General features: G+C 54.7%; 1 protein-coding gene across 8 annotated transcripts in view; it reads left to right on the forward strand.

Annotated features, from left to right (window-relative positions):
- The window catches only part of KCNN3 (potassium calcium-activated channel subfamily N member 3), a 73,317-nt gene that overhangs the window by 6,795 nt on the left and 41,519 nt on the right, over positions 1-25,003 (forward strand). For 6 of the 8 annotated variants that reach the window (XR_006276848.1, XR_006276846.1, XR_006276847.1 and 3 more), the window contains exon 2: positions 9,916-10,011. Coding sequence is in view for 4 of the 8 variants with exons in the window: in XM_043501840.1 (XP_043357775.1) it covers positions 9,916-10,011 (96 nt within the window). In the remaining 4 variants the exon portion in view is untranslated. Of the gene's footprint in view, positions 1-9,915; positions 10,012-12,129; positions 12,780-25,003 lie in introns of those variants that run through there. The other 2 variants (XM_043501843.1, XM_043501838.1) reach the window with 2 other exon arrangements.

Below are 25,003 nucleotides of genomic sequence, written 5' to 3' on the forward strand. Positions count from 1 at the left end.
CTCCCCTGACACACGTGTGCATATGCCTGTCCTTGCTCCAGGTGCTCACCTGCCCTAAGCCCCAGTCTCCCTCTGAGCTGGGCTCTGCTTGCTGATGAATCGCATTGATCTCGTTTCTGCCTGCTCCTGGGAGCGAGCATGGGAGCCAGGACTAGCTCTTCCTGTCCAGGCCCCTCTGGAGCCGGCTTTGACGGGAGCTGTGCATAAAGACCGGGGTTGTGTGGCAGGTTTTCCCAAAGTATCGTTTGTCTTGTACCTTTCCGCCTTGTCGTGCCGTGGTCCCAGGGGGGCAAAGGGGATTGTTGCTCCGTTTCCTGGGCTGTTCCAGCTTGGCTTGGATTGCTTTTTATTAAAGCTGGAAAGCAGCATGCATGCAGGGAAGGGCGGTCTGAGAGACTCCTCCAATGGGCAAGGAAATGTTAACGTGTCCTGGATTCTGTATGCTTGCTCAGCTGGGGTCACCCACTTTCTTTGGACTGAGCTCTGTTGTGGTGACAGACTGGTATCAAAGCCACTGTGCTCAATCAGGCTAACTTCTGTCATCATCCCAGCCACTTCCTGTGTCCTGAGAGCAGGGTGATGGAGGGGCAGATCTGGAAGGGGCTGCAGGTGAGCCAGGTGCAGTGAATCCCACGGGCAGAGAAACCAGGAGGATTTCACTAGTCGCCCTATAGTGACAGTCTCCTGTGGCTGTGCTCCCCATGTGGGACTTGGCAATGGCAGGCGAATGCGGGAGGGCTCTGGGGGGGGGCGCTGTGGACTCTTCATAGTGAAGATTTCAGCATGTTAACAGGCTGTAGCCAAGCCTGTCCTGTAAGAACCATGTATCTGGGCATGAACTGGGGTTTGCATTTACTGACGACAAGCTCAGCTCGATCTCTTCTCCCTGTGCCGTTGGCAGTCCCTAAGGATCCTCCTGCAGTGTTACTCAGCCAGCACTCTTGATCCCCCTCTCTCCAGAGGGCCATGCCCTTGTGTCTCTGGGTGGGATACTAAGCCACCCGCCCAGTGAGTCAGCAGGACCCACTTAACCCTTTCCTAGCAGCATTCACTCCTGCGTTCAGGGTGGAGTGCGACAGATGAACGCTGCCAGCCTCCTATAGGGCTCCCTGGACGGTTCCATGCAGCTGGCACTGACGGAATCTTCTGGGCATGTTTGTATTCTCTGCTTTGGGAAAGCGCCTCAGCTAACAGCCATTTCTGCTCTGACCAGCTGCCCGGCAGCAAAGGCTAACACTGTCTAGACAGCGGCTGAAACTGGCCATAATTGATGGCAGAACCGTTCCAGGAGTGACCCCTAATTGCAGTTAATCCTTACACAGTGACACTGACCTGCTCAGAACAAGGTTTCCCATTAGGCATCACCATGGCTTGTGCCATAGCAAGCTGTGGGCTGCATCGGCGCCTGGGATGTGAGGGCTGTGCCCTACATCTGGCCAGCAGCCCAGCCAGCCCAGTAGCCTCTTTCAGACAGCCACCAGGACCAGGTGCACAACGGCAGCACAAGCTCCAGTGTAGTCAGAGGCGTGGCTGTCTGCTGCTGGTACTGCCATTCCCAACTCCATGGGCCCCTTGGGCCTGGGGAAAGAACCCAGGAGTCCTGCTGTGATCAGGGGCAAAACCCCTTCGCGCCTCTTCTGCCCCTCCCACCCTTCCTGTGTCTCATGCTTCTAGACTGAGCTCTTCAGGGCAGGGCCTCTCAGGACAGACTTCCCTGCACACACAAGTTCCAAGGGTTAACTACAGGCTGATAGCACACAGATTGAATTAAACTGTGGTGGGGGAAGGGGGCTGTGGACCCTTCTTGAGGGATAGCTTGCCTATGTCCACCCACAAAGCTGCACCAGTTTCACTAAATCCATTTAAACAGGTGCAAGTTTGTGTGTAAGCCAGTGATGGGCCAGGGTCCCCTGCCACTAGGCACGGCACAAATGCAAAACTAGAAGGCAGTCCTGCTCCAGACAGCTCTCAGTTGAGAACAAGGAAACAATGACACCAGGCTGTGGTCTCTGCATAGCAGCCACCTGGCTGTAGGCCTGCGTATCCAGCGCCTCGCACAATGGGGCCCTGATCCCGGCTACTCTACTGATGATACTTGGCTGTAAAGCCCCTCTGCCAGTCCCTCTTCTCTGACTGGTTGGACACTGTGGGCCAGACCTGGCATAAACCAGCACTGGGTTCAATTAAATGATGCTGATTTAAGCCAACTTGGGTTCTGGCCCTGCATGGGGGGGGGGGGGGCTGGAACAGCAGCTGGCCACACTCAGCACTACACAGCTGCAGCTGCATTTCCCCTCCTGATATGGGGAGACATGAGATTCAGGGCACTGGATCAGGCACTGGCCCATCTGGTGTGGTCTCCTGCCTTGGGTACAGCCCCAGCCCCCCTCCCTTTAGTCATTCCATTGTGCAGTTCTGTAGGTGGCAGTGGGGATTCCTGCCTGACCCCTACAGGTGCTGAGTCTCCCTGAAGCCTGAGGCTGGATCACTCTGTGTATGTAAATGTTCCGACTGATCACTGACATTCCACGCTTTTGAAAAGAACAAGCTAGGATGCAAAAACCACCAAGTCAGGGCAAATCTATGGTACTAGCAAGTGAGGGGTGAGTTTTTCCTTGCTCAGCTCTAAGAGGCATCAGCTCTGTCCTGCAGCCCCTCTGCTCTCCCAGTCTTGGGGGTCTCCTACCCCCAGCCCCCAAGTCCCAGCCTGCAGCCCCTTGCTATTCCAGCCTTGAGCTCCCCCTGTCCCTGTAGCTGTGCCGATGCCCTTTAATCCCAATCTGTGTGTACCAGGACTGTGCATTTGGTAGCGAAGATGTCCTGGTTTGCCATGGTTCCATGTCTCCAGGAGGGACATTAGACCTGCACACCACAAGGTTTGTGGCAAACGACTTGTCCAGGGAGGTTCTGGACTGTCCGGGTGTCTGGGTACCTCTAAAGGGCTGGATGCCGCAGAGGTAGGTAGAGGCAGCAGCTCTGTGGCAGTATCTGCGCTATAGCTGCCTTGGCACAAGCTGTACTCTAGAGCCTGCCTATTAATAGCCTGTGTTTGGTTTCCAGCCCTCCTTTTGGCACCAGCTATTTTACCCAAACAATGGAGAGGAAAGTGCCAAGTTGTGAGGCTGACAACAATGCATGGCCCTGCCGGGCGGCAGAAGAACAATGCTCCCTGTTCGCCAGGCTGCACCCAGAATATCGCTTCCGCTAGTTCCAACAGGTTATTTTTAGGACCAATTTCCTCTTGTTTTGAAATGCTGGTGGGGAGGCAAAGCCTCAGGGGAGGATCTAAGAGGGAAGGGGGGGGATTTTCTATAGGCCATTGGGCTCTCTCCACTAGGCCACACTGCCTATCACTGGACCATGCTCTTCAGTGGCCGATGTGAAACAAGCTGGTGGTTTCAAGCCAGTGAACATGCTAAAAAGCACCACTGACTGGCTTCTCTGCTGACAGACATGGTAGCCATGGGGACTGGCCAGTTCCACAGAGCGACCTGAGCACCTGCTGCGCTGGGCTCACGTGCATTTTAATACAGCCAAAGACCGTGCTGTATAGCATGGGTCCAAGAACGGAGGTCCCATGTATAGTACTTACAGGGGTTGTAGGTTGGAAGGCTCTCAGACTAAGGAGTCATGGTAGAAATCAGATGGGCAGAAACACTCAGTGAGATGCTGCAGCTGGGTTAATGCGATCCTGGGCTGGATGAGTGTGGAGAAGGGAGGTGGTATGACTGGTAAACAGCATTAGTGAGGCCAATGCCGGAATACTGTGTCCATGCTTTGGAAAGGATGGTGACAGTTGGAAAGGGTCCAGGAGTCAAGGTCTGGAAAACCTGCCTCACTGCCAGACTGAGGAAGCTCAAGCTATTTCACTGAAGAAAGCAAAGGTTAAGAGGTGACTTGATCATGATCTGCAGGCACTTACGGGAGTGGGGTGGGAGATGTCAGATGATAAATGGCTCCTTAATCCAGCCAAAGAACATGGTCCAGGGACTAGAAGTTGATGCCAGACACATTCAGACTAAAAATAATGTGCAGTTTTTTCCACAGGAGGGTAATGAACCGCCAGAACAGCCTGTCAAGGGCTGTGGGCTTTCCCTGTCACTGGGGGAGGTTTGCACACCTTTCTACCAGACATGCTTCAGCTGAACCAGACATTCTGAGCTGGATGCAGGAGTCATTGGGTGAGGTTCTCTGTCTTGGGCTATGCAGCGGGTTAACCCAGATTATAAGGGTCCTTTCTGGCGTTGGACTCTGAGTGTCTGAGGCAGAACTCTCCTTCAGCTCCAGGCTAGTGCCTGCGTGGCAAGACTGAAGCACATTGACCAGGGAAGCTGGCACTGCTGCCTGGGCTGTTCTGCCTGATGCATTAACAGAGGTTTGCCTTCCAGAGCTGGTGTCTTGTGCCTTTCCCCAGTGTGACGAAGTGGGACTGTGTTTAAGGTTTCCTCTAAATATTGTGGGAGTGCCTCAGTTTCCCCTATGCAGTTCTTAAGTATCTAGGTGGTGGGATAAAGGTATATGATCGTTGCAGAGCCCTAGAGGGCAGGTGTGTGCAGGGGTCTGGACACAGAGAATGGCTGACACCCGGTTTCCTGGCAACTGATGGCCTTTCCAGCACCCCACACCCCCCCCTGCAAGGTGAGAGCTAAAGAATTGAAGACAAAGATCAGGTGACCTCCTGGCCTGGGGAAAAGGACAAAGAAGAGGAGGGGCTGGAGATGGTTTCAGTTTGGGGCAGGCTGGGGACAAGGAGTGAAGTGCAGACGGGGGGTTGTCTGGCTCACTGTCCCACAAAATGGACCCGGTTGAGGGGTCCTGTTCTCTGTACCTACAAGCTCTGTTTTAGACAATGTTCCTGTCATCTAATAAACTTCTGTTTTGCTGGCTAAGAGTCACGTCTGACTGCAGAGTTGGGGGCAGGACCCTCTGGCTTCCCCAGGAGCCCACCTGGGCGGACTCAATGTGGGAAGCGCACGGATGGACAGAGAATGCTGAATGCTCCAAGGTCAGACCCAGGAAGGTGGAAGCTGTGTGTCCTGCAGACAGTCTGCTCACAGAGAGGAGACTTCCCCTGAGTCCTGCCTGGTTTCGTAGGGAGAAGTTCCAGAGCATGGCCCGGGGACTCTGACAACTGGGGAGAGGAAATATGAAGAACAGTCCCACTTCGTCACACCCAGCACTGTCCGCATGAGGGTGGATGGCTGCATATATGCTACTGACCCCTCTGCTCATGAGCCACAGGGGATTTCTCTTAACAGTTTAGCACAGCCGCATGGGGTCAGCGGGGCTCTGATAGAGAAGGGCTTCCCTGCCTGAGTCTCCACCCTCCACCACAGCCTGCCCACGGGAGCCAGCTCAGGAACTTCCCTGGGAAAGGAGAGGTGCTCCATGAGTAACTCTCCATGAGCAATCAGTTGTTGCTCTCTGCTCATCCTTCAGCAGCTCTGCCTGTCTGTATCTCTCCCCTGGGCCTCTTTATCTCCTGGCACTTAGAACAATCCCGCTAAATGCCCTGATTTCTTTTGGCTCTGCTGTCGGGTTTATGGGAATTCCCCTCCAGCAGCTGCAGAGAGAACCCAAGCAGCCCCATTAGCACCAGTGGCCCTAGCAGAGACATGCTCAGTGGGAAGGCAAAGGGAGATTCCCCTACCGAGGCCCTTGCAGCAATGGGTCTGTCCTGGAGCTCTGTTGACAACCCCCTGGGTCCCTTTCCCTGGCTAGATTATGCCCCACTTAACCTTGGCTCTGCCCCCCTTTGCAACACTTTTGGGAGAGGGGAAGGAGGGTCTTCTGGCTAATGCGTCACAACTCAGGAAAGCTGGGTCTAGCAGGCTCCCTGGGTGGGTGTCCTGGGACAGATGGCCTGTGCTTGACCCCCACAGGTGGGGATAGATGATCTACAGAGCTCCGCTCCTGACATGCTGACCTTGCTGGGAAAGTCTGTGTGTTCCAGTTCCACCTCTACTAATGGGGAGAATAACCCTGCCTTTGTTGGGAGCATTTGGGCAGGGGCTGCCTTGCTGTGTCTGCAGTATCCAGCACAACAGGGCCCCACCTTGGTTGCAGCGCCAGGTGCTACCTCAATGCAGATAATAAGGAGGGGCTAGTATCTGTCTGTGGGGTTCCCGATGCCAGCGGGGTCCCGGCTCTGGGACAGTTCCTCCTTGTTCTGCTGGTTGCCTTTTGTTTTCCACCTTTAGTCTGTCTTGTGACTGTGAGCAAGCCTGGCTGGTAGGGGTCTGGAATTTGGGAGGGAGCACCCTGCAGCTGGGGTCTCCGAGCGCAGCTGCCCCTGTAAGCCCCAGGCAGGAGTGCTCGACTACACCAGCTCTGTGCTTAGTAGAGCCAGGTGTTGCATGGGGCCCTCCCAGCAACTAGGACAGGTAAGCTCGTAATAGGAGGAACTAAGTGTTGTAAGCAAGGCACCCAGAAGCTTGTTTGTCTTGAGAGTATTGAACGATGTTGGCTCTGTCAGCTGGAGTGAAATAGGAGGCTGCTGAGCCATAAACACTTGCAGTGGTAGAAGCCCTCAGGGGACAGCTGCGGGAAGGTGAGAAATGAGCAGCTGGCTGCGGGTGTGGGGTTTGCAGAGGGCCTGGGGAGGTGGAGATGGGGCTCCAGGTGTTCATAGCATCTGGGGGAGATTAGAGAAAAGCCAGACTCCAGCTCCCCCTATTGCTGGGGGGAAGGGGCAGGTTGCTTGGCACTGAAATTACACTGGGTTCTTATCTGTGGTGGGTGAGGCGAAATCACTGGACGGCTGCAATAATAGAACGCTTGCTGCTGGCCTTTGTCCCCCCACGGGAGGGGAACCAGCCCTCTGCTAACAACAGGCTCTGCGCTGGGCTGCCAAGACCCAGCTTTTCCCATCACGCTGTTGGCTGGAGCTGGCCCAGGTCAGTCACTGCCCAGCAGTGACGCCAGTTAGGAGCCCCGGGGCAGCCATCCAGAGCTGGGTAGGGGGAATGAGAGAGACAGGGCAGGGGTCTCTTCTCATGCAGCCACCATGAACACACATGCCTCAGCCCTGTGGAGAGGAAAAGGAGGGAGTGGGTAGGAAGTGAGGAAAGGAGGGGTGCGGCTGCCTGGCCTTTCCCTGGGGGAGTGCTGTTTGGAGGAGGGGTGGGAAGCCATGCAGCAGAGACCTGGGGTCTGGAAGCAGCCACTTTGCTCATGGGCAACTAAGGGCTGGCTTAATTTACATAGCATTGATGAGCAGGAAGATCTAATTAGACCATCCATTAGGATGCCCTATTACAGAGCTAATGCTGAGACTCAGCAGATTGGTGGAATCTCCTGGCTGGCCGAGGGGAGACGTAATTACATCCAATAGCATTTGATTAAAAACCTTGTTGAAAAAAGGGCTGCTCTTCCAGATGGCAAATCGATGCCAATAACATCATGCTCCCAGCTGCTGAGCCCCAGGGGGCACAGGGACGTGGCTCCCCGGGGACCCCTTGGTTCAGTGGCTGCTCACAAACCCTGGCCCACTTCCTGGCATGCAGAGGCATGGCTGGGCTTGTGGTGTTGGCCCTGAGGAACCTGGGTCAGATTCCTGTTCTGTAAGTCTCCTTGGTCCTCTGGGCCTTGGTTCTGGGATACAGCAGTGTGTGGCTGATGGGAGGCCACTGTGTCACTAGCCTGGATGGTGGGCCTGGTGTGTAGCAGCGGCTGCTGTGTGGGCTGCCTGATGTCAGACTCCATAGCCAGGTGGGATGCTGGCACAGCTGTAAAGCAGGGATCGATAGTACCACCCTCTCACTAGGGGGTGGGGCTTTGAGACCCTAGGGACAGGAGATGCTGGGCTGGGCGGTTCCCATCTCACTGGCCTGTGCCACCTGCTTCGAAGGTGCAAGGTGCCGTCCCCCCCCTGCCAGTGGTGGGGTAACTTGCCCCCAGGGGCGTTCCCTCCTGACCCCCAGTGAGAGGCTGGTTTGTGCCCTGAAGCAGGAGGGCTGAGATCCCTGGATGAAGGCATGAGAGTGAGTCTACTATCACTATTCTGTTGCTTGTGTGACTGAGGTCAGCTGGGTCCTTGGCCTCAGGAAGCTGGTAACCTTGGGGGCACGGTCTGTTCAGCAGGATTGGGGAATCACACACTGGGCCCCTATTCCCTGGGCCTTCCTGCCAGCATGGGGGCATGGAGTTGGCACCTTTCACCCCCAAGCTCGGGCATTCACATGCTGGTAGGTGTTGTCATGTGTGAGCACCTTTATCCTCACAGCTCTGTGCAGGAGGGAAGGGATGTTTCCATTTTACAGACTGGAAACTGAGTCACAGAACTGACTGACTGGTCCAGGGCCTCTGTGGTAGACCAGGGACTAGACCCCAGGCCAGTGTCCTACCCACTGCACTAGCTTTGCACTAACCTTTGCATCCTGTGCACCAGCAGTTCCGCCAGCGGTCCCTGCTGGGTGGATGTATGTGACGGGAAGGGTTCATGCAAGGACGCTCCCTTCCCACACCTTGTCATTCTCACTCTGAGGCTTCAACTTGGGGGGCCTTGGAGCTGTATCTTTTTTCCTCCCAATTGCAACAGCAAAAACAAGCCAAGAAGTGGTGGTTTGATGCATCCCTCCATGCTGATGGATTGTGTTATTACAGCCTGAGACTTCCCGCTGTAAAACACACAGCTGGGGGCCAGTAACTTGTGAGGCTGCATCCAGTGCTCACATATAAACAGTGTTGACTGTTCCCCAGGCACCAGGCTGCTGTCAGCACCAGCTGCCTGAACTCCATTAGAGTGGATCCGCAGCTGGGGGTGGCTGTGTGGAGTGGGGCAATGGTCGGTCTGAAGGTGAGGGGCACCATTGGGGGGTGGGGTCAAGCTGGTGCAGTGAGACACAGATGGGCCATCCCCAATGGCCTGTCCCAGCTCTGAGCCTCCATCGCATTACCTGCAGAGAACCTTCCATTTGGCTGCCTCATTTCTCCTGGCTGCAGAGTCCCCGTCCTGCTCCTGGGCTGTCAGCCCAGCTCACCAGTTGCACCCAGGCTGCTGCTTGTACCCCTCCTGCCACGGTGCCAGATGGTCTGGGTGCTGGGCTGCCCGTGCACTGTCCCAAAGGGACGTGGCATTATCGCAGTGCCAAGGGGTGCAGACGAGCCAAGCTCCTGTGGCTGCCAGCTCTCTGAAGAGCAATATCTAGTGGTTGGTGCAGGGAGGGTCAGTCTTAGGTTCTCACCGCGGCCCGGAGGTGGTGTTGTCTAATAGGGGGCAGTGTTGTCTAATTGGCGAGAATAGGGCACTGGGGATCAGGACTCCTGGGTTCTGTTCCCAGCTGTCGATGACTTGCCATGTGGCTCTGGGTGAGTCACTTACCCCATCTTTCCTCAGTTTGCCCTGAGAAAAGGGGGCAGCATGAATTAGTGCTTGTGACGCACACGGAGGGCCCGGGGCAGAAGGGGATGCTGAGGCACAGGTATGGTTTAGTATTCTCAGCTGGGGCACTCTGTGCTCTGCCTCCGCTCCCTGCTCTTCTCGGTTGGGTGGCCCATCACTGAGTGGGAGTGTGACCCCCAGATGGGAGAAGGGGGGTTGCTGTGCCGGCACGCTTGGAGGAGCTGTACAGAGGGGGACAGTCATGGCTGAGGCTGGGGGTGGGGCCAGACAGCGGGCATCTCTGGGAAGCTGCCTGCAGTGGGTTGAGGGGTAGGTAGAGCACATGCTGACGTTCCGGGCTCAGGAACAGGAGTGGGGTGGGCAGATGCCTCCACCTCCCACCTTGCTCTGTGGTGATTCATGTGCCCGCAGTTTCCCCTGTAGCGATGGAGAAAGCAGAATGCCTCCAAGGCCAATGCATTCCTGTCTGCCCTGGCTCATGGACCCAGTTCCTGTTATGTCTCAGTGGGGTGGGGATGGGGTGACCCCCTCCTGGCCCTCAATCCTCTAATGCTTTCGCCTTCCTTCTACAGGAGTCCATGTTTTCTCTGGCCCTGAAATGCCTTATCAGCCTGTCCACCGTCATCCTGCTGGGCTTGATCATTGCCTACCACACACGGGAAGTGCAGGTAGGTCCCCCTTGGGGTGGGAGCTCCCCCAGAGGGGAGAATCTGGGGGAGAACCAGGCACCTTTCAAGGCATGTCTGCGTTCGTGGTGGTGATGAAGCCACATGTGTGTGTTGGGGGACATAATGCTGAATGTTCCCCTTGGAGTGGATTTGCACCATCTGTGCTAGACACAAGTGACAGGGATGCTGCAGAGATCGCCAGCCCGAGCCTCGTTTGAGAGTGCAGTGCAGGCCCCCTCCTGCAGCCGCTCAGTGCCGAGATGGGAAGGGCCAGGGTCTCCAAAGAAACGGAGCCAGCTATGCTGGCTCATTCCCAGAGGATACCTACAGCCTGTCTGGGTGCTAAACAAGCTGCACTAGCCCAGGGCCTCTGGAGTGGCAACTCCCTGCCCCAGCCATCGCAGCCTCTGTCAGGAACCTTGCTGCTGTTCTGTGGGAGGTAGAGGCCATGGAAAGCAGCTCTCTGCCCTGGAATCCAAGAGCGGCATGATCCTTGAGCAGGAGCAGCAGGCTTCATGGTCCCAATCTCTACATGCAGCAGGATTCATCCCGCAGTGCCTGGAGTGGGGGTTCACATGTCTGGCCACATTGCTGGCCTCATTGAACTGACAGGGCCAGCCATTGGCTCACTGTGTGATCACCTGCAGGGGAAAATGTGTGTGAAGAGAGGTGATTGGAAAAGCAAACTTCCTGTACTGGGCGCCAGGCCGTGAGTCGGCTGGGCTGGGAGGGAGCTTTGCTAGTGGAGGGGCTGGGAAGCCACTTCTGCCTCAGCTGCTCTGGTTTAATGGTCCTTCCCACCAGACTTCCCTATTCTCTGCTGTTTGATGCAGGGGAATGCCAAGGCTGCTCTAGCTGGGAGCTGTCCAGCTGCAAGTGGCTGGGCCTGCCCTGCTCTCAGCCTTTCCTCCAGGCTGGCTGTGGTATCGCATGTGGTGCTGCAGGAAGGTGAGGGACCCTTGTGCAGGGGAGAGCCGGCGTCTGAGTTCCACTGACCTGTGCGTGATTCCTTGCCAGGCTTAATTTCTACCTGAGCAGGTCTCGCGCCTTGCAGGGGGCTCAGGCTAACTCTGAATGAAGTAATGGTGAGCCTTGGGGGCAGAGAATGCATCTGCACAGGCCGTGACATGGGGAGCCTCCGTTCTACATGGCCAGCCTGGACTTCAAAGCACTATATGGCCGTCAGGGAAAGGGCAGGGCTGGATCCTATGCTGTACCCAGCAGGGGAGAGGGCATCAAGAGGCTTCAATACACCTTGGGGCCTCCCTGGCTGGTACTGACCTGCTGGCTGGTGCGTAAGTGAGAGCAGCCCTGGGGATGCAGGTGCCTAATGCCTGATCCAATGGGAACCATGAGAGAGTAGCCCCCTTCCTCCATGCTGGAACCCCATGCCCAACCACAGCCAGGAGTTAGATTGGTGCCTGCTTGTTCCCTGGAGCAGCCCCAGAGGCCCGATGCTGAAACCTGCACCTGGGCTGCGGTGTTTTGAGACACGTTTCTTAAGGAGTTAGTACCTGCCCACTGTAGAGCAGCGCTCTGCTGGGGAGACTGGCCAGCGCTGCTGTTCCAGTCAGCATGGATCTGAGCACTTCCTCCATGCTGCAGGGCACAGGCTGCTCCTGCCTGAGAGCAGCTTCCCCTTTGCACCTCAGCCTCACCAGCAGGGATGCTGCCACATATGCTATGTGAGGGTCTGAACAGGCAGGCAATATCCCCTCTCCCCATCAGCAGGGCCTGCTGGAGCAGAAGTAAGTGAGCACTGCTGACTAGCAGGGGCTCATTACAGCATCTGCTAAAGAAAGATCTAGGGGGTGGGCTGAGCAGACCTGAGGGAGGAACAGCCATGCTTGGGGAGAAGTTCTGAGATGAGCTATGTTACATTGATGTGGATTTCTTTGTTGATAAAACCATACCCAGGAAAGTGTGATGAGACACTGCATTTGCGCGTTGTCCAGGAGCCTGGGTGGGAAAGGCGCTTGCTCCCAGGGGATGGGTGCTAAACTGGGGCTGGGTGAGGGAAGAGTTCATCCATCGCCTAGTCGTGTTTGTGCTGAGTGGGGCTCTGCCCAAAAGGGAGACGTTCTTGGGGCCATGTTTGGTAGCTGGGAAGGGCCTACTGTGGAGGCCACTTTCCTCTCTGTGAAAGGGGAGGAGCAACACACACATTCGCTCTAGACAGTGAGGGACAGAGATTGGGAGCAAACTAACGTCCCCGTCCACAGTCTCTGTCCCAGCAGGCTCCAAAGCTCCGCCAGTCCCCTAAAAGCCCAGCTTAACCCTGACAAGCTGGCCGGTCCAAAGCGGCTGATCTTGGTATGGAAGAGAACTGCCCTTTTCAACCCCAGTATTTAGCAGAGTTCTGCTTCCTGGCTCGAACGCTGTTCCTCCCCTAGGCCGTGCTGCCTGTGGTTACCAGTGTTAACTTTACCCCTGTTCTCTAGTGTTGCCTCTTGTGCCATGGTTTCAGGACTCAGCAGCCACAAAACCCACACTGTGCATTGGTGATGGGGTTCTCTTGGGCTCTGGGGGTCATTTTTATGTTTCTTCACGGAAGACTTGGCCATGTTCAGCACAGTCAGGTCATAGCCCCACCAAGGCAGCTCTTAGGAGAGCAGAAAAGCCCCCCTGCAGCAAGGAGGCACTTTATGGAAATGTCTGATGGGAGCCAAATGGAAAAACGAAGAGGGGGACTGGAAATGGACCCAAGCCTGAGCCAAGAGCCTGCAGCTCAGCCCCAATTTCTGTGGAACAAAACGCTCTGTGTGCAGGTGAATTTCTGGTTGTGCTTTGTATGAAGGGTCTGTTCCTAGAGTTTGCACAGGCTGGTAACTGGCTAATCAGGTCTTGTGCATTGTTGTAGAATCCCAGAGGCCACCGGGCTGCTGAGAGCCCTCGGGAGCTCCTGCTACTGATGGTCTTGTCCCCATTTCCAGCACTGCAGCTCCTGTCGGTAACATCTCCATAGCTTATTAACCCTTTGTAAATGGAGACTTCCCACACAGTGGGACCAAGCTCCCCTTGCTCCGGGCTTGGGAACCTAGAGATTGCAGACCGGGTGGGACCAGAGGTCCATCCACACCAATGTACAGACTCTGACCCAGGCGCTGCAGATCCCTGATTTTTATTTGTAGTGTTATGTACCTTTGCCAGTGGCAGGAGCCCATGAGTGTCTGTAGAGGTGGTGCCAACTCAGGCCTCCTGCACTGGGAGCATCAGCAGTCCCTGCTCTTACATTCCCTCCCTCTCTCATCTCTAGGGCTTAATTTCTCCCTCTCTAAGTGCTATTGTTTTAAGATTTTGCCCCTGAGTGAAGCTGGAAGCAATCTCTTCAGAGTGAGCCAAGGGGGTTGTTCTGGGGCAAATCCAGGAGGAAGAACCAGCAGCACAGCTACCTGCGAGAGGGGCTGGCAGTCTGCAATGCTCTGTGTGGGGAGAACCACACCCCGGGGGCTCCAAAAGCAAATGGTCAGAAGGGCAATGGAACCACTGAAGAGCAGCTGCAGGTCTCACGGGCTGCTCGCAGCCTGAGCTAGCTGGCCCTCCTGGGGATGAGAGGAAGCCTGCATTCTGCCTAGGGACTCTCCCGGCTTGCAGTGAAGATGATAGTCCTCCAGTGCCTTCCCACATTTCCCCCCTGTGTGTGCAGGGACAGACAAGCTCTCCCACAATTCACCAGGAAAATCAGAGCTGCTCAAAACCCCATGAGAGATGCCCCCAGAAGTCCTAGCGCCACAGCTGGGGGAGTGTAGCACTAGGGGGCACATGGTAATTTGGTACAGCTTTGCAGAGTAGCTGCTCACACTCAAACTGAGCTAACTTGGGCACTCAGACCAGGTGCCAATCACCTGAGCTAGCTCTTCCTCAGGCTGCATGTCACAGGGACCCCATCAATGCTGCTCCATGTCCCAGGCCAGCAGCAATCAGAGGCACTGCCCAGTTCCTAGACCTCCAGTGCGGCTTGTCAGATCCTTTAGTATTAGAACTGGTCCAGCTGGCAGTTTTGCGCCCTGCGCCGCCCCCCGCCCCTCCCCCCAGTTTTGCAATCACCCACTGCCAAGCACACAGAGAACTCCTGACAGGAGCAACATTTGTCACGAATTGTAAAAGCTGCTGCCCTGAGGGAAAAGTTTGTTTTCCTCACTGCACAGTCAGCGTGTGAAGAATGTTCGGCCACTTCTAGCTGAGGCTAGATAAGATGCTTGATTTTGCAAGAACCCACGTTGTACTGTCATGAAAAACGCCCAGGGTCCCCTCGGGCTCTGGCAGTAGAAGGCATCTGGGCAATGCACAGATTGACCTGCGACTCCACCAGAGGGACTGGCAAATGAGCAGTTGCTGACCTTTCCTCTAGCTGAACATTTCAAAGTAAATATTTGGGAGAGCTCTGGCCTTTGCAGAAATAATCTCCCCCAAGGCTGCTTTGTCAATGCAAGCTTCACCCCACGCCTGCTTGTCCTCTCTGGTGAGAAGTTCACAAAGTCCATCCCTTGAGCTGGGCACAGGGCATCACAGATCTGATCTACCTCTGATTGAAAACAAAGGCAAAATTCCCATTGATTTCTGAATCAAGGCCTTGGATTCAAGAGCCTAATGTTTGGCACCCACACACCTATCTTTGGTCCTAGCATCTCCAGGTGGCATTTTCATATTTGCCCAGCAAAGACTCGGCAACTTTCAGTGGGATTAGGCTACTGGTCATAAACTCAAAGCAACTCAACGAGAACAGCCCCAGCAAGACCTATCCAAGTTCCTTCTGCAGCAATGTGTGCTTTGTATGGCACTCGGAGAGGAGAAGCAGGAAGCCAGAGACAGTGTTTGTCCTCCACAGCATGGAGTGGAGAAGCTGTGAAGGGAAAAGAATCTCTGCTACTGAGGGGTCAGAACAACCTGTAGGAACAGCAGAGAGGGGCCAGGGGAAAAAATCTTCCACAAGAGCACCTGGAGGAAACCCAAGCCTGACCTAGCAGCTGACTTCTGTTAATAAAACACTCTGCCAACATACTGACTTTCCTGCTCAATATCTGTAATTGCTGCAAGTCAGTCACGACCAGGGCTTGGATATGTGACTTGAAGGACAGGGGAGCAAGCCTGGATCCCTGCATGCAGCTGAGGTCCATGTTCCAAGCACTAGTAGCTAATGCACCAGAAGCACCAACTGTGACCGACGTCCATCTCCTTGTAACTTTCTCCTGCGGGTGCTGGGTCCTTGCAGGTCCAGCCAGCAACGGAGAAGCATGCGGTTTGGCTGGTTGGTCAGTTGTACTGATTGAGTTCTCTGAGTCGATGTACTTAAGTGAACAAAGAGCCGGTTCAGGGGTGACTTGATTCCCCATCTGAGGATCTACCTGGGAACAAATATTAAATCAGGGGAGGGGCTTGTCCATCTAGCAGAGGAAGGTCTAACTGGAGCCAATGGCTGGGAGTTGAAGCTAGACAAATTCAGACTGAAAATCAAGTGTAAATATTTAACTGTGAGGGGAATTAATCATTGGAACAACTGACCCAGGGTAGTGCTGTGTTCTCCATCACTGACAACTTTTAAATGGCGAGTGGCTGGTTTTCCAACAGCTCTGCTCTAGGGATCACTTGGGGGCAGGGCTATGGGCTGGGAAGTACCGGAGATCAGACAAGATGATCACAATGGTCTCATATGGTCTTGGAATCTCTGAATTTCCCCAGTCAGTGTCTTCCTATCAGCCACAAACAAGAACATGTAAACCTAAGTGACACATGTTCCTGTCTGGAGTGTAAAATCTGCCACTACAAGGAAGCAATTTCTTTCCTTATTGTGCAGCAAAATGCAAAAAACTCCTCTCTGAACAGCTCCCAGCCAATCCTAGCCTCAAAGAGGAACAGAGTATCTGCAGTTTCCCAAACATACAGCATATTTAGGCTGAATAAAGAGCCAGATGGAGTTAGGACGTATTTTCTGAGCATTAACTTCTAGGTGTTAGAGCTGAATTGAAATGTCACGCTGGTCTCTAGCTGCCTATATATTTTACTAATAACTGACAGGAATTGATTTAGTCCCATCCATTGAGGCTGAGACCCCAAGCTGCCCAAATTCACATGAAAGTTAATACATCCCCTAAGTGTTCTTGAAAAGCTCAGCCCCCTGCATTTCCCAGTCCCTTTGCAATGGGCTGGTGCTCCAATAGCGATGCTGTCTTGTGAACCCTAGTGGGATGGCACGAGCCGCTACAGGGCTGAGAAAAGCTTTGCCCATGCACCAGTGCAGAGAGAGGCTGCCCCTTGCTGGTCTGTCCACAGGGCACTTGGAAATTGCTTCCCAGATGGAGGATTTTTTTCCTCCCTCAGGAAAGGCTTTCCAGCTGGAAGCCTGGGTTTCAGTATTGGTCTTTGCTCACCTCAGCCTGGAGCTGCAGTCAGGAAGTTCAGTATGAGATTTGGGACTGAGATGCAGATAAGGCAGTGATATTTGGTGGATAAAGTCTGGGTCCAGGACTTTAGAGTTCTAATGTAATGCCTGTGGACTGTTCTGTGTTTGTACAGTGCCTGGCACAGTGGACTTCCAGCTAACGAACAGAATTAGTCGTCCGCCTCCTAGCTCTGGCAGAGACTCACTGTGGTGCCTTAGTCGACTCTGGGTCCATTGTGCCTGCTGGAAAATGGGGATTACTCCTTTTGCCCTCCCCCGGGCTGGGGAGCAGGAATGTTCTTGCAGCATTTTGAAGAAGAGCTCAAGCTCCATGCAAAGTCGTATCCACCTTGTTCCTACCGAGGGATGCCATCCCATGCTGCCTCAGTTGTCAGTCCCCTTCCCGGTGTAGAGGGCTTTGCGTGGGTCTTGTTCTCAGTGCCCCAGACAGCAGGCTGGTGGCACTTTCCTTTGGAAAGCCTTTGGTTTGGCTGGGCAGATCAGCTCCCTAAGCGGAGTCATGGCTTTATGAGGCATTCCCGAAGGCTGGAGCCCAGGCCGGCGGAAGTTCCCTGTTGCAATGGTGTCACGGAGTCCCTGGGTGGGCAATGCTCTGGAACTGCTCCCTACGAAGCCAGTCAGGACTCTGGTGAGGTCTCCTCTCCTGTGAGCAGACTGTCTGCAGGGCAAAAAGCTCACATGGCTTCCACCTTCCTGGGTCTGACCTCAGAGCATTCAGCATCCTCTGCCCCTCCGTGCGCTTCCCACAGTGAGTCTGCCCTGGCGGGACTCCCGGGGAAGCCAGAGGGTCCTGCCCCCCAACTCCGCAGTCAGACGTGACTCTCAGCCAGCCAGTAAAACAGAAGGTTTATTAGACGACAGGAACGTGGTCTAACACAGAGCTTGTAGGTACAGAGAACAGGACCCCTCAGCCGGGTTCATTTTGGGGGGCAGTGAGCCAGACAACCACATCTGCACTTCGCTCCTTGTCCCCAGCCAGCCCCAAACTGACTCCCCCTCCAGCACCACCTCCTCTGGGCTTTGTCCCTTTCCCGGGCCAGGAGGTCACCTGATTCCTTTGTTCTCCAACCCTTTAGCTCTCACCTTGCAGGGGGAAGGGCCCAGGCCATCAGTTGCCAGGAGACAGAGTGTTGGCCAGTTATGTACACTGGTCCTTTGCTCTGCAACAATTACACCCCCTTATCCCACCCCCTAGAGACTTAAGAAATGCCTAGGGGAAATTGAGGCACCCCATCAGTATTCAGAGGACACATTAAGAACAGTCCCACTTTGTCACAAATGGGTGGAACAAGCAAGAGCTGTTAGCAGTGCCATAGCAATAGGCTAGTTCTTAAGTCTTAGCCCCTGGTGCAGTGCTGGAGCAATGCCAGAGCTAAGTCCCAGGGTTTAACAGCTCAGGGGGCTTCTCACAGTGGCAGGTCAGGCTGCGTGGAAGTGGGCCTGACTCTGATGTAAGGTTAGCAACTTTACACTGTTGGCCCATGGAACCTGTATCCTGCCTGCAGCATCCAACAAGAGATGCTCAGGAGAAAGCACCGAAAGTGTCAACAGTTACAGGCCCCAAAGGTTCAAGGCTGCAGATGGAAGAACGTTCCTGCCTCATGGCAATGGTGTCCAGTTGACATCGTGATAGCTCTTCCCGCTCTTAGCCTGCGTCACTGGGTACGCTGGGCCATGCACTGTCCAGCCTGCTCCAGCCACTGGCGGTCTATGTGACCAGGCGAGGGGGAGACCTCAGGCCGCCATGCTGTAGCACAGAATAGTGCTAAATGCCCTGCCCTTCCATGGCGCGCCCTGGCTCTTCTGGCGTTGAGGGGGCTGAAAAGAGTGGGACTTTTGTTCCCTGGGATAATGGAGAGCACAGGCCTGTCACCATGGAGACTCTGCTCCAAAGATTCTGCCTCATCAGATCCCTGTGTGATGCCTGGGGAGTCCGCTCTACTCCCGCCATTGTCCATTACCTTGGTCTTATTCCAGTTACATTCATGCTGTCCCGTGGCGCCTGGCACGCCCAACAGCACTGGGAACTTCTCTCGCTCTCCCTAGCATTTGCAGCTGAATCGCACCGTTACTTTGACCTGACGCAGGAGGGGCAAGGCCGAGATGTCTTCCTCCTGAGGATTTATAGGCCCAACTGGCAAGAAAACCAGATGAAAAGCATCTGCTCGGGCTCCTGGTTTCATTTCTCATGGGGTCTGGCTTTAATGAAGTACATGGGCAATTTATAGTTCTCGTCCACTGAGCGACAACAGCCCCCAGCCTGGGCGAGTCTGGCCAGGTGTGATGGCTGCTTCTGCTTGGAATGGGAGGATGTGCTGGAGCCAAGCTCTGAAAGGGAGCCTGTCACTATCCAGAAGCGTGAAGCCCAGCCATCAGAATAGCCCTGCAGGGAGAAATCCTCTAGCTGCCCTTATGTGAGCTGTATGTTCACTCACAATCTGTGTGAGAACAGACATAGACCTGCTCCCTTTGCAACCACCAGCAGCTTTGCCACTGATTTCTGTGGGAGCTGGCCCAGGCCCTGTGTGAGGCTGGGGCCCGATGTTCCAGAGAGCCCAGCGCTGGGCTCCTGCCAACCTAGCCCTGAGCCCTGCTGAAGCACTGCTGATCCACCAGACCTGGCTAGTGGAGGCGCTCTGGGAGAGGGCCTGCAGCTCTCTCCCCGTCACCGTGGGGATGCAAGCAGGCTGGATAACTACCACCCCTCTGCCTTGGGCTTTGGTTCTCTGTGGTCCTCAGTCCCCAGCTTTGCAGCCTGGGCCAAGCCAGGAGCTCAGGCTGTGATCGCAGACTCAAATCTGCCCTGGGCTGCCCGTTCCTACTCATTTGCTCGCACTCGACTGACACTCATACCTGGGCCCAGTTGCCGAGACCTCCCCAGGCACCCAGCCTTGCCTTTCACTGCGGACACCGATAATTGCATCTGCAGCCCCGACAGCTGCTGGGGCCTCTTCGGATCCTGCTTCATGCACTTCAGCATAGAGCGAGTTTGATGGGCAGTGAGTGCCACTCAATCAGTGCTTTGCAGCTAGATCCCTGGGCTTGCCTGCCTGAGGTGCACCCATCAGGAGATGCCAGGCAGCTGGAGAGGTTGAGCTAGCGTGCAGAACATGGTAAGAAGTTCTCAGTGCTGCAAGGTTACAAAGGACATTGCCTTAGCAAAGTGGACCATGAGGGAGTTGTGGCAACAGCTTAAGGAGATTAATGCAAATGCCAGTGGCACATGGAGTTACAGGAGGGATGTTCCTCCCGAAAGCTTCCTGTGGATGCTAATCCAAGGGCCCCTGCTTTTCTCTCTGTTTAAGGTCATTTGTCTGGAACGTGCCTCTCCTCACATCCCCATCTAGCAGCTCTTTCTACGGGGGCATACGATCATCTCGGAAGGGTCTGGGATCCCTGCTCGGCCTGCCCAAGATGGATCGCACCATACCACAAATCTTAGAGCTTGGCTTGGAAATTACAAATCTGTGGGATGATGATGTGAATCAGTGCCTCTCCCATTGGCTCTGAAACAAAATCAGGACATTGTGTAGGATCCAAAACAACCCCCCTTCCTGATTTAGTCACTAGTAAAAAACTGAATCGTACCATAAAGCTCAGCTCAGACCTTCTCCGAGGCCTGGCTGCTCCTGAAGCTCCTCCCTTTGGATTGCCCAGCCCACACCCTAGATCCTCCCTCTTTAATGCGCTAGTCCCAAATCTCCTCTTGTCACCTCCCCTTGCATCAGGGAATTAGCAGACCTCACCCAACGCTTGCCCAGCACCTCCAGTCGGGTGGGGCCTCTCATGCAAACACCACCAGCTTGGTATACACCCTGTTATCATTCATTATGATTTATGTCGATTGTATGTAACGCTTTTTACAGAATGCATCAGCAAAGAGGACTCCGTCCTGGACTGTCTGAGACACAATGCACCCCCAACTGCCCCTCCACCCCGCCAGCTGGAGGGACTCCCTCCCTGCCTACATTATTTTCCCTCCATGCCTGTCTCCTCCCACACTCAGCTTTCTCGCTCCCACCAGCTTCCCTCTTCTCGGTGATGGTTTCGCTGTACGAATGTCTTATTTTGCTGTGAGGCCATGACCCATGGTAAACTGTATGCTCAGCTGCCTCTTTATTTTAATAAGCAACTCTCCTCTCCCTGCCCCAGGAGTCAGTTTGGTCCTTTCCCCTCTCTCCAGGGTGAATAACTTTAACTCCTTCACTGCTGCAGGTCAGGTTGCTGGCTCCTAGCAGGGAGTTTCCGGCTTAGTTGAAGAGGGACAGGCCGGAGGATTAGTTGGCAGTCCAGGCAGTTTGGAATGCTGCACAGTTAGCAAACATCAGTAAGTGGCTGCAGGAGGTCAGACTAGATGATCTAATGGTCCTTATACTCTCTGAAGCTACGAGGCAGATGGCATGGCAGCCCAAGGGGAAAGAGAAGGGACTTGTGAACACAGCACTAGACTGGAGTGGGCAAAGCTGGAATCAGCTCCTGGCTCTGGTGCAGCCTCCTATCACATTGGCCCAGGCCCTTAGGCTGCAATTTTCAACCCTCTATGCACATCCTAGTCTTAATCTGGCCTGGCCTTTGATCTTCCAGATGTAGAATGGCAGCCATTGCATTTACTTTCTCTTGCCCTCTGTCTTGTGTATTCAAACTGTGAGCTCTTGGGGCAGGGTCTCTCTTGCTGTGTGTACATACAGCACTGAACACTCTGGGGCCCTGAGCTCAACTACAGCCTAGTGACACCGTTGTAATGAAAATACGACATCTGAGGGGGTTGGCTATCCTGGTGAAAGCAGATCCTGCCAGGAGCCTGCAGAGTGTTCCAGGGCCTGGGGTTAAGCCACCCTCGTCCCTCTGCGGCTCTGCCCGGGGGCAGTGCCCCCAGCAGTGGGGGACAGACGACTGGGAGCTGCACTCTAGCGGGATGGTGCTGAATGGGCTCCCCCCTTCCAGCCCCAACTGTTTGTCAGTCGGTTTGCTGTGAGAGTCCAGGCGTGATGTATTACAGCACTCCCCTGTCCTGGTCGGTTTGGATTGAGCTGTCCCTATCCATTTGCAGAGCGGCTGCTTGGCATGCTGCTCCCATGTGTGATTGCTTGAGGAGGGAGCCTCGTTTGTCTGTGTCTGGTAGCTGTCAGTAAAGACAAGTCCGTTCTGACGGTGGGGGGAGAGAGAGAGGAAGAGCTGGCACTGTGGGAAATGAGAGGGAAGGAAGCACCTGACCCTGGTGGAACTGGGCAGTGGAAAGCTCTAAGGCCCAGTTAGAACGAGAACGTGGGTGGGGCTATTGCTGAGATATTCCTGCTCCCTGTCACAGACTGACACTACTGTCCTACTGGGCGTTGACTGCACAATGATATTCCCCTTGGAGACAAGATGGGCTCTCACCAGCTGGAGAAGCACAGAGCTGCCACCCTGTAATCATGTGTGGGGAGGGTCCTGGTAGATAAACTCTGAATCGGTAGGTAGCCGAGTCACGAGGGCTTAGCTCACGTTCCCAGTGAGGATGTCTTCAAATCTATGGGGAGTATCTGGGCTAGATTTTCAGCGGGTGTAAATTAGTGGCACTTCATTGGCTTAGATAGTTATACTGATCTACACCATCTAGGGGACCTGTGCCACATCCGGCATTTTAGGGATGGGCCAGCTCCTGTAGCCATGATCAGTGCACATGCAGCCACTGGACCTCCTGATAGTGTGTGACTGCCGAGTGCTTACCTGGCCCTGAAGGGTCTGTCGCACCCTGGCCACCCTGGGGGCTCTAGCTGGTCAGGGGGCAGCACACCTATGCTCTCAGGCCTTGTCTGTCCTGGGGCTCAGCTCAGCTCCCCTGGTGCCAAGGGCTTTGCCTGTCTGCACCCACAGCTAGACTGGGGGTGAAGGTGGCTTCAGTGAGGCAGCCACAGCCAGACACTGGATCAAGTGCTTCCTCTTTTTCGAGGGGCCGGAGGATTGAATTGAGCCCCTGCGGCTTGGTTCAGCACCATTGACAGGAAGGGCCTAGCAGCCAGACACTAACTACAGGAGCACAGGGCGGTGCACTAGCACTCGCCCAGAATCCCGTAGCGGAACACTGTGAAGAAGATTCCAGCTGCAGCCGATCAGAGGCTGAATTTTCCTTGTACCCTTTAAGCCAGGTTTGGGGTATAAGACAGCTGGGGGAGGAAGGGGAGCTTAAGCCTGAATGAACACCTAATGGGAGGAGATGAACGAGGACAGATTATTCTCGGAGAAAGATTTGGAGCCCCTCCTCCAGCCCATGGGTGACCTATGGGCAGCTCAGCTACAGGCAGGCATGGATGGTGTAGGCTCGGAGACGCATTAGGGAACTTGGGAGTACTTGACTCTGGTTTCAGGGCCGTTTGCTACTCCATTCCTACGAAGTTAACAAAATGAGAGTGAGCGGCTTCCTGAACAGTGAGCATCTCCCACCAGCACAGCACCCAGCCACCACCACTGGGTGTGAGGAAAAGAACAGGCGAGGCCAAGGCATGAGCGTTTCCACCTCCCTGTCTCCTGTGCCAGGCTGAGCCTGTCACTCACGAGGGGCTGAGAGCAGGGGGAGCAGGTGAGGATACTGGCTGTGGGTGCTGCAAGTTGCTTCTTGAGAGACTAGACCTTCTCCAAGGCACCATCCTGGCTCCCTTGCAGTTTGGATCCGATGGAATCCCTCCTTCCGTCAGAAGGAAAGTTGGCCTGGTGCCTGTGACCTTTGCAGACAAGGGAACCTGGCCTTGCCTTAGGAGAGGCTGACAGCAAGTGTTACTTGCGTTCTGATAACAGTGAGAGGCCCCAGCCACATGGGCCAGGTCCTGCACAGAGCTGGGGTGAGACCAACTCTGTTTCCCCTCTTGCCATCAGCGTGACCTCCGTGCCCTCAGTGCCGACCTGGTGGTGCAGGTGAGAGGACCCCTCTCTGTTGTTGGACTTTGGGGGGGGGCAGCTTTAAGGCTGAAGGCAACTGCTGGGGAGATTAGGCTGTCCACAACTGCTTGTTCTGTTTAGTCACATGAAGCTACTTTACCTCCCACTACCTCCGGTTCAGGCTGTGCTGAACGTTCGCCTGGCTGGGCCAGCGGTTCTGTAGGGTTGCATCTTTCCAACATGGGGAGGGAGGGGCTGAGCCAGGCCTCAGCCAAACAACCTCCAGGGCATGGCCACAGGTTGGCTGAGGACTGGGATATAGGCATGTCCCTTCTCTATTAGGGGGTCTGAAAACCAACTAGGCAAGGACCCAAATTCAATTTGAATTTTCCAAATTCAAGCCAGTTCTGTGGAAGTTGCACTGAATGGAGGGGCCTGACGCTGCATCTCTTGAGACTGTCATCAGGGAATCCTGGCTGGGGGCTGGTAGCTCAAGGCAGCTTATCTGCCTGTTCTGTCTGACTTTATTAGGTCACGTGGGGTGAAGCTTGTCTGCTGCTCTCTCCCCCAGCCCCCAAGCAGGGATGCCCAGTGCAGGAAGCATATGTGCACTGATTTCCAAGAGCAAAGGTGAGAGCCTGTCCTCTCCTACAGGGATTGGGGTTTCTCGCTCTCAGCTAACGGCTTGCAGGCTGAGAATGCTAATGAACCAATTACCTCACTCTTAAGGTCAGAGCGATCCGTTCTTGAGCAGAATAGGCTGCCAGCTGATCCAGAACCTGGCCTGTAACAGAGGCGTTTGGGGGAGAGAAAAGTAGGGCCCCCTTTCCCTCCCCCGACAACGTAGAGTGCGATGTGTAGAATACATGAATGGCAGTGCTGAGCATCTCTTGTCCAGTGTGTGCTCCGTGCTACCCAAGGAGCAGGCATTGGCCAAGGCCAACTGAGGTGCTCATTGTGGGCCGCTTCTCCTAATACGATTACTAACGCTTGGAACAAACGTAACAATTTCCCCTCTCCCTATGTTGGACGCACATTAACCACGTAAGCATCTTGGCTCCCCAGGAGATGGGTAACCCATTTTACAGATAGGGAAATTGAGGCAGAGAGCATGGCGGGGACTTGCCCTAACTTCTTTTTACCCCAGGTTCCAAGTGCCATGGGTGCTGCTGCTGCTTTGGCTGCAGTGTGGGCCCAGCTCTGTAGAGCATTTGCGGCCAGTGTTATTCTGGCAGGCTGCCAACGTTGCCTGAGGAACGCAAGTGAGAAAAGGATAACAGTGACTTTTTAAAGAGTTTATAACTCAGCCTTAGTTGAATAGAATTGACCAGCACTAGCAAAAGGCAGGGCGCCAGTGTCAAGGCTTTGTCCCTGCCGAAGTTCAAAGGCCTGCTGCAAACAATGTAGATGTTACAGCTTCTCAAAGAAAAGGACATAAGAATCTTTTATGATGGAAAGTGTTAGGCAAGCTAACTACAGGATAAGCTGGCAGCAGCCCCCAGAACAGTGGACAAGGATCATCGCTGGCTGCTCAGGCCTCTGGCAGTTAATGTTCGAGCCTGCCTCAATAGCACTCCTGTAAGGATGTGGCTTGGTGGTGGGCTGGCTGAGGCTAGGGGTGCTGTGGGGATAGTACCCCTAGCCTCCTGCATGGGAAAAGGCCTCTCTTTAATCCCAGCACCCTGCTGATGAGCAAGGTGTCAGAACCTAGAGCAGTAGACTCAATGCAGATCATGT

The sequence above is a fragment of the Dermochelys coriacea genome, chromosome 24 (assembly GCF_009764565.3).
Source record: "Dermochelys coriacea isolate rDerCor1 chromosome 24, rDerCor1.pri.v4, whole genome shotgun sequence".
NCBI lineage: Eukaryota > Metazoa > Chordata > Testudines > Dermochelyidae > Dermochelys > Dermochelys coriacea.